The 18,433-nt window shown below is 39.5% G+C and overlaps 2 protein-coding genes across 2 annotated transcripts in view; both read left to right on the forward strand.

The window, feature by feature from the left end:
- The window catches only part of LOC308091707 (uncharacterized protein), a 10,111-nt gene extending 6,224 nt beyond the window's left edge, over window positions 1–3,887 (forward strand). The window contains exons 2-3 of the mRNA XM_080437389.1: window positions 991–1,093; window positions 1,903–3,887. Coding sequence (XP_080293515.1) covers window positions 1,024–1,093; window positions 1,903–2,807 — 975 coding nt within the window. The 5' untranslated portion in view covers window positions 991–1,023 and the 3' untranslated portion in view covers window positions 2,808–3,887. The remainder of the gene's footprint in view (window positions 1–990; window positions 1,094–1,902) is intronic.
- Window positions 3,888–8,931: 5,044 nt separating this feature from the next.
- LOC308091708 (uncharacterized protein) lies at window positions 8,932–16,527 on the forward strand. Its single transcript, XM_080437390.1, has 3 exons — window positions 8,932–8,972; window positions 13,905–14,007; window positions 14,805–16,527. Exons 2-3 carry the CDS (start codon window positions 13,938–13,940, stop codon window positions 15,695–15,697), a joined length of 963 nt encoding a protein of 320 aa, XP_080293516.1. The 5' UTR covers window positions 8,932–8,972; window positions 13,905–13,937; the 3' UTR covers window positions 15,698–16,527.
- Window positions 16,528–18,433: the final 1,906 nt, after the last annotated feature.

Below are 18,433 nucleotides of genomic sequence, written 5' to 3' on the forward strand. Positions count from 1 at the left end.
AAGGCCTTCTGGAGGTCCAGCATGACCATGCCGCAATATTTGTGAGGGGTCACCCTTGCTTTTTTGAAGTCGTTAGGGACCCGTCCCTGTATGATGGAGAGGTTTATTATGTGGGTAATGATTGGAGCAATGGAGGCGGCTGAGTCTTTTAGAAATTTGGAGGGGATATTGTCGAGTCCTGTGGCTTTGTGTTGTTGAAGTGCACTACATTTTTTAAACACCTCATCTGTTGTCACAGGGGAGAGTTTAAAATCATCTTTGCGTACACCTTGTTTTTCGTAAAATGAGTCAACATAGTCTTTACCGTAGCTCCCAGAGTGAGGGGGTAGTTTTTCAACCAGTTCTGAGGCTATGGTCGTAAAGAATATGTTGAAGATTTTACTCACTTCCCGATTTGTTGTAGTGACGTCAAGTGACGTCAGACCACTTCCGGTGCTTCTGGAATATTATTGCATAATAATGGCGTTTCATATAAACTGTACACCGTGCAATGTACGCAAAGGTGGAAAAGAAGATGGTTGCCAAGCCAGAACAATGAGAGATTTTTTTTAGCAAGTTGGGAGAGAATTGGACAACTGCTTAGCTCTAAACTAGTAGTCCGTACGCAGAAATATAGGCTGCCGGTCCGGGCCTCAATTATTGTAGCAAGATGGGATGCATAGCAGCAGAAACATTAAAAACAGATGGGCTACTTTCACCTTGATTGCTTCCCTAATATATAAATCCCACAATCTTTGAACCCAAGATTCATATTTTGGAAAGTTGACTTCAAATCGTTATTTTTGACACCACTGCTGGGTCTCCAGTAATTTGTTTTGTTTTTGTTTTGTTTTAACCTTTGTGTTTATTTAGCAATTTCAGCACATTAGACAGGGGAAGAACATCATTTCATCATATCATTACATCATTCTTTTGTTTTTTTCCCCCGAAAAGGACATCCTTTCATAATATAATTTTAAGTTTTTAATAATATCAATTTGTTCATTTCAGACCCAGTGTGTGGAGTCCAGACTGCAGGTGAAGATGAACTCTCCAGACTCATCCAGGGACATTTCTATTAAACAGGAGGAACCTGAAGACCACCCACACCTCAGTACGTATTTTAATTATACGATAATCTTTGCAAAAACTGACAATTATAATATCTGGATATTATAAGACTTTTTTTGTGTTATTATTTTTTACCGTACCTCTGTGCTATTCACATCTTTGATTAATAAAGTATTCAATCAATCAATGACTCAATCAATATGCATAGGCATCATTAAATATGCAATACAAAAGAAAAACTGCACCACATTGTACATTTTTGGTTTCCATAAACATTTGAGGTGAGAAATAGTGCAGTAACACTTGATTCGGCACTGCCTTGTTGCAGTGACAGTGTACAACGTAACGTTTAGATCACATACTTTAAATCACATTATGTACGTTGTGTGACTGTTGTAAACATTGCCTCAGAGCCACCCAGCCTGTTTCACTGGGAATTAGGTTAAAATATGGTTGCAAAAATCCATTTCAGCTGGTCTTTAAGTGGTTAACAACATTCAAATAAGTTTATCTTCAACTATTTCTAGATTTCAGTGGAAGGCACTGAACTAGAAAGCTTACAGGCTGCACTTTAGTGCATTGTGCTGCAAGTCATGGTCATGTTTAAGTTTCTTACAGATTATTAGATGTAAAACAAATACTTGCTTGGCCTACTGGCAGCATGCACAAGAACTTTGACGCTGATCGGTACAGTGGTTTGTTAAATTATCCCCAGACACAGGATTCTTATTTAGTAACTGTTTGTTCGGTCTTAGTAGGTAATAGCTTTGTACATGGAACATGGAAGATAGAAAAAATGATTTACATTTTAAGAATCCAGTGTTGACTATCATGTTATTTTTCTGCTCCTAGCCATCCTGCACATGGTTGTGTGTAAAGAGGAGGTTTCTCCTGAACAGGAGAGGAGCCCCAGTCTGCTCCAGGAGGAACCAGAGCCTCCAAAGATTAAAGAGGAACAGGAAGAGCTACTTCAAAGACCAGAGGACCCTGTTGGGTCAATATTGACATTACTAGCAGTGAAAGCTGAAGTTGATGAAGACATCACTTCACACTGCTCTGAAGTTGAAGTTGAGCTTGAATCTGACACTGAAGTCACTGAAGACAGTGATGATTGGGGGGAGACAAGTGGGGGTGTCCACACTGGAGAAAAACCTTTCCACTGTGAACATTGCGACAATAGTTTCACACGGTCTGAAAACTTGAAGAGACACCAGTATGTCCACACTGGAGAAAAACGTTTCCACTGTGAACATTGCGACCAGAGTTTCATTACGCCATCTGAACTGAAGAGACATAAGCGTATCCACACTGGAGAAAAACCTTTCCACTGTAAACATTGTAACAAGAGTTTCATTACGCCATCTGACCTGAAGAGACATAAGCGTATCCACACTGAAGAAAAAAAATATTTCCCCTGTAAACATTGTAACAGGAGTTTCAGTAGGTCAGGTGACCTGGAGAGACATAAGCGTATCCACACTGGAGAAAAACCTTTCCACTGTGAACATTGTAACAAGAGTTTCATTACGCCATCTTGCCTGAAGAGACATAAGCGTATCCACACTGGAGAAAAACCTTTTCAATGTAATCGGTGTGACAAATGTTTCAGTCAGTCAAGTAGCCTGAAGAGTCATCAGCGTGTCCATATCTGGAGAAAACCTTTCCAATGTAAACATTGTGACAAGAGTTTCAATGTGTCAAGTTCCCTCGAGAGACACCAGCGTATCCATACTAGAGAAAAAACCTTCCTACTGTAAACATTGTAACAACATTTTCAATACCCCAGGTGACCTGAAAAAACATCAGCTTATCCACACTGGAGAGAAACCTTTCCACCCTACACAATGTGATAGGAGTTTCAGTAGGTCAGGTGACCTGGAGAGACACCAGCGTATCCACACTGGAGAGAAACCTTTCCAATGTAAACTACATCTCCACAATTACACAATGTGTCTATGTAGATCGGCTAGTTAAACTATTTTAACTCTCAATGTTTGTAAACAGCAGAGAGACCAGGGACAGATAATGCATGGGCTGCTGGAATTTGTGAGCAAAAATAGAAATAGTGAAAAGAGTAAAATATCAAAACTTTATAAAATGTTGCAAGAAATTAAGGTAAAAGAGGATAATACCAAAGAGAAATGGGAAAAATAATTGTCAATAACAATTTTGGATGCTTATTGGAATGAAGCATGCAAAAGATTTTTTAAGACGACACAATCCAAGTATTGGAAAGACTTTGCTTGGAAAATTAATATGAGGATTTCTGTAACAACCAAAATGTTATCAAAATATAGACCAGCAGGCAGTGCTGAATGCTGGAGGAAATGTGCAGAACTGGAAGCCAATCATACACACATTTTCTATGCACATTATTTATTCTACACATTATTTATGCCCAAAATTGAAAAGGTTTTGGGAGATAGTGAAAATAAATATAACCAATACATTTTCCTTAAGGAAACCCATACACCCAATCAATATTTATTAGGTATTATTCTATTATAAATATACAGGGATAAATATCTGTATACAATAATACGTATCGTTGCCGTAAACCTACCATCTATTAATAATTGGAAGATAACAGTCGGAGAGATTAAAGAGATGGAAAGAATTACTTAAAAAATGAGAAACTGTGAAGATGAATTAGAAAGAAACTGGATTAAATGGGACTCAGAAATACATAGTAGTACTACAGGAAAGCTATCCCTACCCCCACCCTTTCTTTTGTTTTTTCTCTTATTTTACCTTCTTTATTCCACCCCCCCCCCCTTTTTATTTGTTTGTATTATTAATTTCTGTTTGTATATGTAATTGAAACAAATAAAAAATGATGCAGGATGAATTAAACAAGTAAAGAGAACTTGTAAGATAATTAAATGAAATCAATAACATGTAATGTACGAACCTGCAATAAATGAAAAAATATGAAATGTTTGTAAACAAAGAAATGGTGAATATTGTAGCTGATAAATGGGTTCTAAGTAAAAGTCATAACCTAAACCCCCCCCCCCCCTTTTTTCTTCTCGAACTTTTTACTGTACTATTTAGTTTTTCTTATTTTTCATTTTGTGACATTAAATCATAGTGTTAAATGACAGACAGATATACACATAGTAGTGTATATCTGTCTGTCATTTAACACTATGATTTGAGTACATGAGGACCCCATTTGAAACAAGCCATTAGGCTTTCATGGGTTTTTCAATCCTATTTAGTTGACCTTGTATTCAAACTATACTTTCATGTGCTTTTTTTCTGCACACTTCTAAATAAAGTATTTGTAGTTGAGATTCAAACAAACTTTTCGCCACTCGGCTGGGTACAGGAATATCCGTTTTTGACGCGTTTTCAATCCAAAGAATGTCCAAACCAAATACTGCTGTTGGGTGAGGTTCCCATTTATTCATTCAAACAAAGAATTTCAGCAAGTTTTGTTAATGCATGTAAAACGGTAAAAACCGTGTGATCTCCTGTGTACCCAAACCATGCCATCATTAAGTGGCTTGTTGCACCTGTGCCTATATGAACCTGCTGGTTGCCACGTCAACCCCCTCAAGGTGAACCCGCCCACACCAGGCTTAAAGGCACAAAGTCAGAATGGCTCCTTCAGTATTCAATCAATTAATCAATCAACACATTCCCTGCCATTGACGCAGATCTACGTCATTTAAATCATTATTTTTTGATATTACGTAGAGGGCGCTCTTCCCCAACCTATGAATGATCCCTTGACTCTGAGAGAATGATAGAAGCAGAAATAACGTCATCCCAAAAATATAATTGAACTTATTGTAAGTCGCTTTGGATAAAAGCGTCTGCTAAATGACTGTAATGTAATGTAATGTAATGAATAAATTAATTAATGCATGTATTACCCTCTGTAGATCTTTTTACGAGAGACAGACAGGTCTCTATGTTGAGGGCGATATCTTTTGAAAAAACCTGTTAAAATAGTTCAAATAGCCGATCTACAAGCTCACAACGTTCCACATATATACATAATGGGAATTGAAGGGGGTGTGTGTGTGTGTGTGTGTGTGTGTGTGTGTGTGTGTGTGTGTGTGTGTGTGTGTGTGTGTGTGTGTGTGTGTGTGTGTGTGTGTGTGTGTGTGTGTGTGTGTGTGTGTGTGTGTGTGTGTGTGTGTGTGTTAAGGACAGCCAGGGAACTACATTTTCCTAGGTCTTCAATGCGATGGTGACACCTGGTGGTTAAACAGAAACAACACAATGTTGGTTTATGACAATAAATGCCTTCTTTGCTGCTCTGTGCTCTCTGTATTGGCAAATACATATCAGACACGCTTGCATTCTCATCTTAAAATGTACAATAATAGCAGTGATGGAAGAAGTACTCACATGTTTTACTTAAGTAAAAGTATCAGTACTGCAAGGTAGAAATACTCTACAAGTAAAAGTCTGTAATTCAAAAATTACTTGAGTAAAAGTACAAAGGTATTGGTATCAAAATGTACTTAAAGTACCAAAAGTAGAAAGTAGCCTACTCATTATGCAGAATGTCCCATTTCACGTTTTTTCACATTTTCAAATTTATAAATTGCATAAAATCTTTTGAAAATAGCATGCTCACAACATGTGGCATCGCAACGTGATCATGATTTGTGTGTATGGGGGTCTCATCTTAAACAAGCTCAGGGCTTAATGAGTCTTCCAGTTTAGTAAACCTTCCACAGCTCACCACTGCCCTGCACCAATCAAAGTCACTGGATTGGTTTAAAGATTGGGACTCAGGGGAGTTTAGAATTCAGAATCTCAACAAAAGACACTGGTGTCTACATGACAAGAAAGAGGACACTGGTGTCTACATGACAAGAAAGGAGACACTGGTGTCTACATGACAAGAAAGAGACACTGGTGTCTACATATTGACAAGAAAGAGACACTGATGTCTACATATTGACAAGAAAGAGACACTGGTGTCTACATGACAAGAAAGAGACACTGGTGTCTACATATTGACAAGAAAGAGACAGAGGAGAAAGTGGAACAGTCAGCTGGGACATTAAGGCCACGGTGGCCTCAGGGCATGCCATTTTTGTAGGGCACACAAGGCTAAACTGAGGGGCAACGACGGCCATGGCCTTCGTTGGCCTCCCTGAAATTCCTGCCCTGGTTGAGGGCAATATCTTTTGAACAACATTTTAAAATAGTTCAAATAGCCGATCTACAATCTCACAACGTTCCACATATATACATAATAGGAATTGAAAGGTGTGTGTGTGTGTGTGAGAGAGAGAGAGAGAGAGAGAGAGAGAGAGAGAGAGAGAGAGAGAGAGAGAGAGAGAGGATGAGAGAGAGAGAGAGAGAGAGAGAGAGAGAGAGAGAGAGAGAGAGAGAGAGAGAGAGAGAGAGAGAGAGAGAGAGAGAGAGAGAGAGAGAGAGAGAGAGAGAGAGAGAGTGAGTGTGTTATAAAGACAGCAGCCAGGGAACTACATTTTGCTTAGCCTGGCATCATTCCTTTTCGGGTATATGATCCGGTCGGGAGCGGAAGTAAAAAAAATAAAAGTGGCCGGATGGGCAGAACCGGAAACACGTCTCACCACTAAATAGGTCTGTGCTAATAAAATCCTTGATTCGCATAGTTTAGCTTATTTTTTAAATATAAATGTGCGTGCACTATCGGAGACTATTTAGCGTCTGTATTATCCCACGGGAAATTCTATTCCATTTAAATAGGGATTGGGGAACCAAAACAAAGCGGAACCGCAAAAACCGGATGGGCAGAATCCGGAAACAGGATTATTTTCTCTTTTTTTTTCAGTAGACCGGATCATATGGGTCTTTAGTAACGAACACCAGGTTTTCCTCCGAGGTGGAAAGACTGGTGATGCGAGGTTACATTTAGCTAGATCTTCAATGCGATGGTGACACCTGGTGGTTAAATAGAAACAACACAATGTTGGTTTATGACAATAAATGCCTTCTTTGCTGCTCTGTGCTCTCTGTATTGGCAAATACATATCAGACAGGCTTGCATTCTCATCTTAAAATGTACACATTTGTAGGCCTACCAAGGGAGCTCTGAGATGTTTGGGTGGTAGTTATGTCCATCTGTGATTATTATCATTTGATTATATGACGTCGACCTGTTTCTGTCGTTTCCTTGCTCTTCTCTATCTAGTCTCAAACTGGTCATAACATGTTGACAGTCTAATGCTGCGTTCACACCAAAGGAAGCAGAACACAAAAAAAAGCAGCTTCAAGGATGAAGTCTGGGTTCTCTGGGTTCTTATTTAAGCTTTTAAAAGCTCACCAAAAAATGTAAAAAGCTGATTTGCATAAAGATAACATTGAAAATAAAAGCTGATTCATTGTTCGGTTTCTTTTGCTGTGAACGCAGCTTACTCTTATCAAGGCTACTCTGTCCTTCCCTTTCCCGAAAACAACAAATGATGAACTTGTACAATAATAGCAGTGATGATGGGAGAAGTACTCACATGTTTTACTTAGTAAGTAAAAGTGTCAATACTGCAAGGTAGAAATACTCGGTTAAAAGTAAAAGTCTGTAATTCAAAAATGACTTGAGTAAAAGTACAAAGGTATATCAAAATGTACTTAACGTACCAAAAGTAGAAAGTAGCCTACTCATTATGCAGAATGTCCCATTTCACGTTTTTTCAAATTTTCAAATTTATAAATTGTATGACAATCTTTTGAAAATAGCGTGCTCACAACATGTGGCATCGCAACGTGATCATGATTTGTGTGCATGGGGATCTCATCTTAAACAAGCTCAGGGCTTAATGAGTCTTCCAGTTTAGTAAACCTTGTATTGTTAATTTGTACTTCCATGTATGGTTATTCTCATGTCTTACTAAATAAAGTACATCAGTCAATCCATCAATCAACGCATTGTGAGCTTGTATCTGCTATTTTCAAATGGCCGAAACGTATAGGGTTGAAGTGGTTAACGTAGGCCTATGTTTTTTGAAATGATCAAAATCTACAATGAAAGTAACTAGTAACTAAAGTAATGGAGTAGAAGTAAAGCTACTGAAAACTGGAAATACTCCAGTAAAGTAAAAATACCTCAAAATTGTGTACATGTAGGCTACTTAGTTACTTTACACCACTGAATATAGAGCAAATAGAGCTTTGTTCTTGTGTATTGTTGTTTGTGGCCCCGGCGGGGAGACACTAAATGTAATTTCTCTTCCAGGTCTCGAGCTGAAAAAGTTTAGAAACCCCTGCAGGGTGTTAGGCCAGACAATGGATAGCACTCAGTGTTGCCATGTCCGCTTATTATAAGCGACTTTGGGCTTATTCTTCTGTGAAGTTGCGAGTTTTTTTTGGGCTTGTTTCTAAAGTGTAGTTGCTTATTCGGACTTGTTTAAAAATGTAAAAAATATTTTAACGAATAGTTTTCAAAAACTTTCATGTCATGGACCCCCAAATTAATATGTATTTGTCCCTAACTGGGATACCTCCCATCTGTTTTATGCCCATAGGCCTAACCTAATTGATTGATTGATGTACTTTATTTAGTAAGACATGAGAACAACAGTACATGGAAGTACAAATTCACAATACAAGGTCTACTAAACTGAAAGACTTATTAAGCACTGAGCTTGTTTAAGATGAGATCCCCATGCAATGATGCACACAAATCATGATGACATATAAGAGACAGACGGATATACACCAGATTTGTGTTGTTAGAATGTTTCAAAAAATAATCTTCCAAGTATTGACAACTTATTTCAAGATGTTTTGAAAATAGCAGATCTACAAGCTCACAACGCATCGCGACGCCTTGTGTGCTCATAGTCGCTTCTTTTGGTTTTGTTTCCCCAGACCTGGTTGCTTATTTCTCTCACAAAATGTGACAAGTTGTGGCAACACTGGCAGTCTCCCACGGCAGCAGCTGCGTTCATAGTTGAACGTTCTCCTTATTTCAGGTCAGATTCCTCTTGTGTCACTTAATAACAACGTTTATATTGTAGCTCACACAATAAGATAAGATAACAATAGGTCTTAGGAGAGTGTGTTAGCATAGCCATGGTTCACATGACGCTCGTCTGGCACAAGCTGACAGTTATGTTTCTGGGCTAGTGTTAGCATAGCTGCTAACGCTAGTCCTAGCAAGCAAGAGCTATAGAGCGTCGCAGTTCCCGCCCACTTCCTGTTTTTTTCTATATATATGACCGTCTTCATCCAAGGCTTTGCAAGAGCATATGTGTTGTTGTTGTTGTTGTTGTTGTTGTTGTTGTTGTTGGAATGTGTTGTTGTTGTTGTTGTTGTTGTTGTTGTTGTTGGAATGTGTTGTTGTTGTTGTTGTTGTTGTTGTTGTTGTTGTTGTTGGAATGTGTTGTGGAACCTCATGATCATTTTACACCATGTTGTTAACCGACAACTCATTAGAACCTACATTTAACATATGCATTTATTCACATACTTACAGAAGGGGAGCTAAATGCTAAAAGTAGAGGAGGCTAACCTCTAGCTCTGGTCTAACCCCTTTCGGGACCCTGTTTACCTTTTTTGTATTTGGGAAGGCCAGAGTCCAGGGTCCCTTGTTGGTTAGAACACGCTCTCTCGTACCGGCGGCTACCACTGTCTGGTCTCGGGCTTATAGCTCGTCGCTTAGAAGTTGCAGAGATTTATCAAAGGTACCAAAAAGAGCAATACTAACACGCGAACAAGCGGCATCAAAAAGCGGGGATCGGCGATGCCGTTTAACATTTTTAATAATTTAGTAAACCTTAAGCTCATTTCTCACACTCTGCTCCACTGCCCATGTCCCGCCTCCCCGCGTTGTGATTGTCATGCAAGCATGTAGGAGCTCGCCAATCAGAGGCAGTAACGAGGACCATAGAGTTATGCGTAGGACGCGCAGCTTGTCAGTCACCGCGGGGAGGCGGGACATGGGCAGTGGAGCAGATTCCAAATACCGCCTTCCCAAATACAAAAAAGGTAAACAGGGTCCCGAAAGGGGCTAGCTCTGGTCCATAGCCTAGTTTAGAAGGAGTTCTCCTTAGGCTATCTCTCTCACACACACACACACACACACACACACACACACACACACACACACACACACACACACACACACACACACACACACACACACACACACTGAATAAGCAAGGTAAGGAGCGCAATATCTTAGCAAGTAAAGGAAATAAGGAAACACAATTAAATAATCAGCTGTTGCTCGAGCCAGGCGTTTTCGCGTGGCGTCGCTTGTGTGAAAGTCCAGTGATGTTTATTGCGTGGTCCCATGGCTGGTGTGTTTAGAGAACAAAAGAGCATGGTGAAACCTGAAGTTTTGTCTGTGATGTTATTGTTCCATGTCCACCATATGTTTGCACATGATATTAGACCTTAAAGTTAAACTGCCATTGATTTGAAAGTGTGTGTATTATCCTGTGTGTGTGCGGCAATCCGTGTTGCCAGGTCTGCTTATTATAAGCGACATTGGGCTTATTTTCCTGTAACGTCGCTTTTAGATATTCATAGTTGCGGGCTGCTTTTGTTTGGGCTTGTTACTGAAGTGTAGTTGCTTATTTGGGCTTGCTTTCAAGAGGTGAGATCTTCAAGGCAACAACGTGTCGAGGCGCAACACGTTGTTGGCTTGTAGATCTGTTCTCCAAATTTGTGACATAAGTTTTGATGGATTGATTGATGTACTTTATTTAGTAAGACATGAGAACAACAGTACATGGAAGTACCAATTCACAATACAAGGTCTACTAAACTGGAAGACTCATTAAGCACTGAGCTTGTTTAAGATGAGACCCCTATGTACACAAATCATGATGACATATAAGAGACAGACAGATATACACACTACTATACAGAATGTCATACAATCAGTTTACAGGTTACTGGTATGAAGAGTGAAAAATATGTACAAGAGAAGAAAAAGAAAAGGGGGGGGGGTAGGTTAAGACTTAGACAGGGGCATTTACGAATTGCAGCCTCCTGAAGTTGTATCTTTAGGGCAGTTTTGAAAGTGAGTAGGGTTTTACACTCTTACTCCTTTTGGTAGGGCATTCCACATTTCTGATGAATAGCATGAGAACGAGTTCATTCCCTTTGCTGAGCCAAATCTGGGTTGAACATGATTCGTGGAGCTGCCTCTGGTGTTATGATCGTGGACATTACATTACATTACATTATTACATTATAGTCATTTAGCAGACGCTTTTATCCAAAGCGACTTACAATAAGTGTATTCAACATAGGTAGGGAACGAAAACTACTAATCACCAGAAGTCTTTAGTGCATTTTCTGCAAAAACAAGCAACCAAGAGTATACCTAGCGCTAAGGTAAAAGTGCAATATATCAGCTACCTATTTCGTTAAACAGATGAGACAAAATAGCTAGATCAAATGAGCATGAGCTAAAACCATAGCCCGGAGGTAGGAAGGAGCTGTTCCTTTCACTGCCCTATAGGCTAGCACCAGGGTTTTGAACTGGATGCGAGCCGCTACGGGGAGCCAGTGTAGAGAACGGAGAAGGATGGTTGTGTGGGAGAACTTGGGGCGGTTGAACACCAGACGAGCCGCAGCTTTCTGAACTAGCTCCAGAGGTCTGATGGCAGATGCCGGAGCACCAGCAAGGAGGGAGTTGCAGTAGTCCAGGCGGGACATGACAAGAGCCTGGATGAGCACCTGGGCTGACTTCTCCGTGAGGAAGGGGCGAATCCTCCTGATGTTGTAGAGGAGGAATCTGCAGGACCTTGTCACTGATGCGATGTTTGCCGAGAACGTCAGTTGATCGTCCAGGGTCACACCCAGATTCTTCGCAGTCCGAGTTGAGGTCACCACAGCATCATCAATGGTGATGGCCATGTCTCGGTGCGGACAGCACTTCCCCGGGAGGAACATCAGCTCGGTCTTGTCCAGGTTGAGCTTCAGGTGGTTTGTCGACATCCACTCCGAGATGTCAGCCAGACAAGCAGCAATGCGTGCCTCCACTTGGGTATCAGAGGGGGGGAATGAGAGGATCAGCTGGGTGTCATCGGCATAGCAGTGGTAGGAAAAGCCATGGGAGTGGATGACAGCACCAAGAGATGTAGTGTAGAGAGAGAAAAGAAGAGGACCCAGAACCGAGCCTTGGGGAACCCCAGTTGTGAGCCTGTGTGGTTCTGACACAGACCCTCTCAGCATCACCTGGTAGGAGCGACCCGTCAGGTAGGATGCAAACAGGGAGAGTGCAGAGCCTGAGACACCCATCCCCTCGATGGGTGGACTTCATTAACATTTTGGAAGTATTTTGACAAATACAGGGGGATCCCAATGTTGTGGTGTATCTTGAAGACCAGGCCCATAGCAAGTTGCTGTACTCTGTCCTCAACCCTAAGCTATCCAATCCTAGCAAAATGAGCAGGGGTTAGATGGGTTTTGGGATTGAGGCCAAGAAGTAGCCTTACAAGTTTGTTTTGGAATATTTGGAGCCTTGTTTTTAAGGCCTTGGAGGTGTTGTGATACCATGAAGTGCATGCATAATCATAATAACCTTGTATGAGGGCCCCTGCAATAATCTTCAGAGTATTCTTACTGACTAGACGTCCACCGGGTGCCGTTTACTTCCACCACTTGCTCCCTCCCTTCCAGGTAGGATCTCATCCAGCTCACCGACGTATCATCAAAACCTATTGCTTTGAGCTTATTGATCATAATTGGGTAATTAACGGTGTCAAAGGCCTTCTGGAGGTCCAGCATGACCATGCCGCAATATTTGCCATTGTCGACATCTTGTTTGATAGAGTCGTTCAAATAGAGAAGGCATGTGTCAGTGGAGTGGTTTGTTCTGAAACCAGATTGGAATTACATTTTTCTCGGCAAGATATTTATCGACCTGTTCATAGACTGTTTTTTCCATGACTTTCGAGATGGAGCTAATAATAGAAATAGGGCGGTAGTTGCCAGGGTCTAATTGGTTTCCTTTTTTGTACAGAGGGGTCACCCTTGCTTTTTTGAAGTCGTTAGGGACCCGTCCCTGTATGATGGAGAGGTTTATTATGTGGGTAATATATTATGAGGGGATATTGTCGAGTCCTGTGGCTTTGTGTTGTTGAAGTGCACTACATTTTTTAAACACCTCATCTGTTGTCACAGGGAAGAGTTTAAAATCATCTTTGCGTACACCTTGTTTTTCGTAAAATGAGTCGACATACTCTTTACCGTAGCTCCCAGAGTGAGGGGGTAGTTTTTCAACCAGTTCTGAGGCTATGGTCGTAAAGAATATGTTGACGATTTTACTCACTTCCCGATTTGTTGTAGTGACGTCAAGTGACGTCAGACCACTTCCGGTGCTTCTGGAATATTATTGCATAATAATGGCGTTTCATATAAACTGTACACCGTGCAATGTACGCGAAGGTGGAAAAGAAGATGGTTGCCAAGCCAGAACAATGAGAGATTTTTTTTAGCAAGTTGGGAGAGAATTGGACAACTGCTTAGCTCTAAACTAGTAGTCCGTACGCAGAAATATAGGCTGCCGGTCCGGGCCTCAATTATTGTAGCAAGATGGGATGCATAGCAGCAGAAACATTAAAAACAGATGAGATACTTTCATCTTGATTGCTTCCCTAATATATAAATCCCACAATCTTTGAACCCAAGATTAATATTTTGGAAAGTTGACTTCAAATCGTTATTTTTGACACCACTGCTGGGTCTCCAGTAATTTGTTTTGTTTTTGTTTTGTTTTAACCTTTGTGTTTATTTAGCAATTTCAGCACATTAGACAGGGGAAGAACATCATTTCATCATATCATTACATCATTCTTTTGTTTTTTCCCCCCCGAAAAGGACATCCTTTCATCATATAATTTTTAGTTTTTTGGTATTAAAGTCATTATTCAATTTGTTCATTTCAGACCCAGTGTGTGGAGTCCAGACTGCAGGTGAAGATGAACTCTCCAGACTCATCCAGGGACATTTCTATTAAACAGGAGGAACCTGAAGACCACCCACACCTCAGTACGTATTTTAACTATACGATAATCTTTGCAAAAACTGACAATTATAATATCCGGATATTATAAGACTTTTTGTGTTATTCTTTTTTACTGTACCTCTGTGCTATTCACATCTTTGACTAATAAAGTATTCAATCAATCAATGACTCAATCAATATGCATAGGCATAATTAAATATGCAATACAAAAGAAAAACTGCACCACATTGTACATTTTTGGTTTCCAAAAACATTTGAGGTGAGAAATAGTGCAGTAACACTTGATTCGGCACTGCCTTGTTGCAGTGACAGTGTACAACGTAACGTTTAGATCACATACTTTAAATCACATTATGTACGTTGTGTGACTGTTGTAAACATTGCCTCAGAGCCACCCAGCCTGTTTCACTGGGAATTAGGTTAAAATATGGTTGCAAAAAGCCATTTCAGCTGGTCTTCAAGTGGTTAACAACATTCAAATGAGTTTATCTTCAACTATTTCTAGATTTCAGTGCATGGCACTGAACTAGAAAGCTTACAGGCTGCACTTTAGTGCATTGTGCTGCAAGTCATGGTCATGTTTCAGTCTCTTACAGATTATTAGCTGTTCTTGGCCTACTGGCAGCATGCACAAGAACTTTGACGCTGATCGGTACAGTGGTTTGTTAAATTATCCCCAGACACAGACGGATTCTTATTTAGTAACTGTTTGGTCGGTCTTAGTAGATAATAGCTTTGTACATGGAACATGGAAGATAGAAAAATTGATTTACATTTTAAGAATCCAGTGTTGACTATCATGTTATTTTTCTGCTCCTAGCCATCCTGCACATGGTTGTGTGTAAAGAGGAGGTTTCTCCTGAACAGGAGAGGAGCCCCAGTCTGATCCAGGAGGAACCAGAGCCTCCAAAGATTAAAGAGGAACAGGAAGAGCTACTTCAAAGACCAGAGGACCCTGTTTGGTCAATGTTGACATTACTAGCAGTGAAAGCTGAAGTTGATGAAGACATCACTTCACACTGCTCTGAAGTTGAAGTTGAGCTTGAATCTGACACTGAAGACAGTGATGATTGGGGGGAGACATTTGCGGGTGTCCACGCTGGAGAAAAACCTTTCCACTGTGAACATTGCGACAATAGTTTCACACGGTCTGAAAACTTGAAGAGACACCAGTATGTCCACACTGGAGAAAACCCTTTCCACTGTGAACATTGCGACAAGAGTTTCATTACGCCATCTGAACTGAAGAGACATAAGCGTATCCACACTGGAGAAAAACCTCTCCACTGTGAACATTGTAACAAGAGTTTCATTACCTCATCTTACCTGGAGATACATAAGCGTATCCACACTGGAGAAAAACCTTTCCACTGTGAACATTGTAACAAGAGTTTCATTACCTCATCTTGCCTGAAAAGACATAAGCGTATCCACACTGGAGAAAAACCTTTCCACTGTGAACATTGCGACAATAGTTTCACACAGTCTGAAAACTTGAAGAGACACCAATATATCCACACTGGAGAAAAACCTTTCCACTGTGAACATTGTAACAAGAGTTTCATTACGCCATCTTACCTGAAGAGACATAAGCGTATCCACACTGGAGAAAAACCTTTTCAATGTAATCGGTGTGACAAATGTTTCAGTCAGTCAAGTAGCCTGAAGAGTCATCAGCGTGTCCATACTAGAGAAAAAACCTTCCTACTGTAAACATTGTAACAACATTTTCAATACCCCAGGTGACCTGAAAAAACATCAGCTTATCCACACTGGAGAGAAACCTTTCCACCCTACACAATGTGATAGGAGTTTCAGTAGGTCAGGTGACCTGGAGAGACACCAGCGTATCCACACTGGAGAGAAACCTTTCCACTGTAAACTACATCTCCACAATTACACAAAGTGTCTATGTAGATCGGCTAGTTAAACTATTTTAACTCTCAATGTTTGTAAACAGCAGAGAGACCATGGACAGATAATGCATGGGCTGCTGGAATTTGTGAGCAAAAATAGAAATAGTGAAAAGAGTAAAATATCAAAACTTTATAAAATGTTGCAAGAAATTAAGGTAAAAGAGGATAATACCAAAGAGAAATGGGAAACAGAATTGTCAATAACAATTTTGGATGCTTATTGGAAAGAAGCATGCAAAAGATTTTTTAAGACAACACAATCCAAGTATTGGAAAGACTTTGCTTGGAAAATTAATATGAGGATTTCTGTAACAACCAAAATATAGACCAGCAGGCAGTGCTGAATGCTGGAGGAAATGTGCAGAACTGGAAGCCAATCATACACACATTTTCTATGCACATTATTTATTCTACACATTATTTATGCCCAAAATTGAAAAGGTTTTGGGAGATTGAAAATAAATATAACCAATACATTTTCCTTAAGGAAACCCATACACCCAATCAATATTTATTAGGTATTATTCTATTATAAATATACAGGGATAAATATCTGTATACAATAATACGTATCGTTGCCGTAAACCTACCATCTATTAATAATTGGAAGATAACAGTCGAAGAGATTAAAGAGATGGAAAGAATTACTTAAAAAATAAGAAACTGTGAAGATGAATTTGAAAGAAACTGGATTAAATGGGACTCAGAAATACATAGTAGTACTACAGGAAAGCTATCCCTACCCCCCCCTTTGTTTTGTTTTGTTTTTTCTCTTATTTTACCTTCTTTATTCCACCCCCCCCCTTTTTATTTGTTTGTATTATTAATTTCTGTTTGTATATGTAATTGAAACAAATAAAAAATGATGCAGGATGAATTAAACAAGTAAAGAGAACTTGTAAGATAATTAAATGAAATCAATAACATGTAATGTACGAACCTGCAATAAATGAAAAAAAATGAAATGTTTGTAAACAAATAAATGGTGAATATTGTAGCTGATAAATGGGTTCTAAGTAAAAGTCATAACCTAAACCCCCCCTTTTTTCTTCTCGAACTTTTTACTGTACTATTTAGTTTTTCTTATTTTTCATTTTGTGACATTAAATCATAGTGTTAAATGACAGACAGATATACACATAGTAGTGTATATCTGTCTGTCATTTAACACTATGATTTGAGTACATGAGGACCCCATTTGAAACAAGCCATTAGGCTTTCATGGGTTTTTCAATCCTATTTAGTTGACCTTGTATTCAAACTATACTTTCATGTGCTTTTTTTCTGCACACTTCTAAATAAAGTATTTGTAGTGGCGATTCAAACAAACTTTTCGCCACTCGGCTGGGTACAGGAATATCCGTTTTTGACGCGTTTTCAATCAAAAGAATGTCCAAACCAAATACTGCTGTTGGGTGAGGTTCCCATTTATTCATTCAAACAAAGAATTTCAGCAAGTTTTGTTAATGCATGTAAAACGGTAAAAACCGTGTGATCTCCTGTGTACCCAAACCATGCCATCATTAAGTGGCTTGTTGCACCTGTGCCTATATGAACCTGCTGGTTGCCACGTCAACCCCCTCAAGGTGAACCCGCCCACACCAGGCTTAAAGGCACAAAGTCAGAATGGCTCCTTCAATATTCAATCAATTAATCAATCAACACATTCCCTGCCATTGAAGCAGATCTACGTCATTTAAATCATTATTTTTTGATATTACGTAGAGGGCGCTCTTCCCCAACCTATGAATGATCCCTTGACTCTGAGAGAATGATAGAAGCAGAAATAACGTCATCCCAAAAATATAATTGAACTTATTGTAAGTCACTTTGGATAAAAGCGTCTGCTAAATGACTGTAATGTAATGTAATGTAATGAATAAATTAATTAATGCATGTATTACCCTCTGTAGATCTTTTGAGGAGAGACAGACAGGTCTCTATGTTGAGGGCGATATCTTTTGAAAAAATAGTTCAAATAGCCGATCTACAAGCTCACAACGTTCCACATATATACATAATAGGAATTGAAGAATGTGTGTGTGTGTGTGTGTGTGTGTGTGTGTGTGTTAAGGACAGCCAGGGAACTACATTTTGCTAGGTCTTCAATGCGATGGTGACACCTGGTGGTTAAACAGAAACAACACAATGTTGGTTTATGACAATAAATGCCTTCTTTGCTGCTCTGTGCTCTCTGTATTGGCAAATACATATCAGACAGGCTTGTATTCTCATCTTAAAATGTACAATAATAGCAGTGATGGAAGAAGTACTCACATGTTTTACTTAAGTAAAAGTATCAGTACTGCAAGGTAGAAATACTCGGTTACAAGTAAAAGTCTGTAATTCAAAAATTACTTGAGTAAAAGTACAAAGGTATTGGTATCAAAATGTACTTAAAGTACCAAAAGTAGAAAGTAGCCTACTCATTATGCAGAATGTCCCTTTTCACGTTTTTTCACATTTTCAAATTTATAAATTGTATGACAATCTTTTGAAAATAGCGTGCTCACAACATGTGGCATCGCAACGT

This window comes from Gymnoscopelus braueri, assembly GCF_963280865.1.
Source record: "Gymnoscopelus braueri genome assembly, chromosome: 9".
NCBI lineage: Eukaryota > Metazoa > Chordata > Actinopteri > Myctophiformes > Myctophidae > Gymnoscopelus > Gymnoscopelus braueri.

Coding starts and splice junctions, on each gene's coding strand:
- LOC308091708 (XM_080437390.1), top strand. CDS start 13,938: ATGAACTCTCCAGACTCATCCAGGGACATTTCTATTAAACAGGAGGAA. Junction 14,008..14,804: donor TGAAGACCACCCACACCTCA/GTACGTATTTTA, acceptor TTCTGCTCCTAG/CCATCCTGCACATGGTTGTG.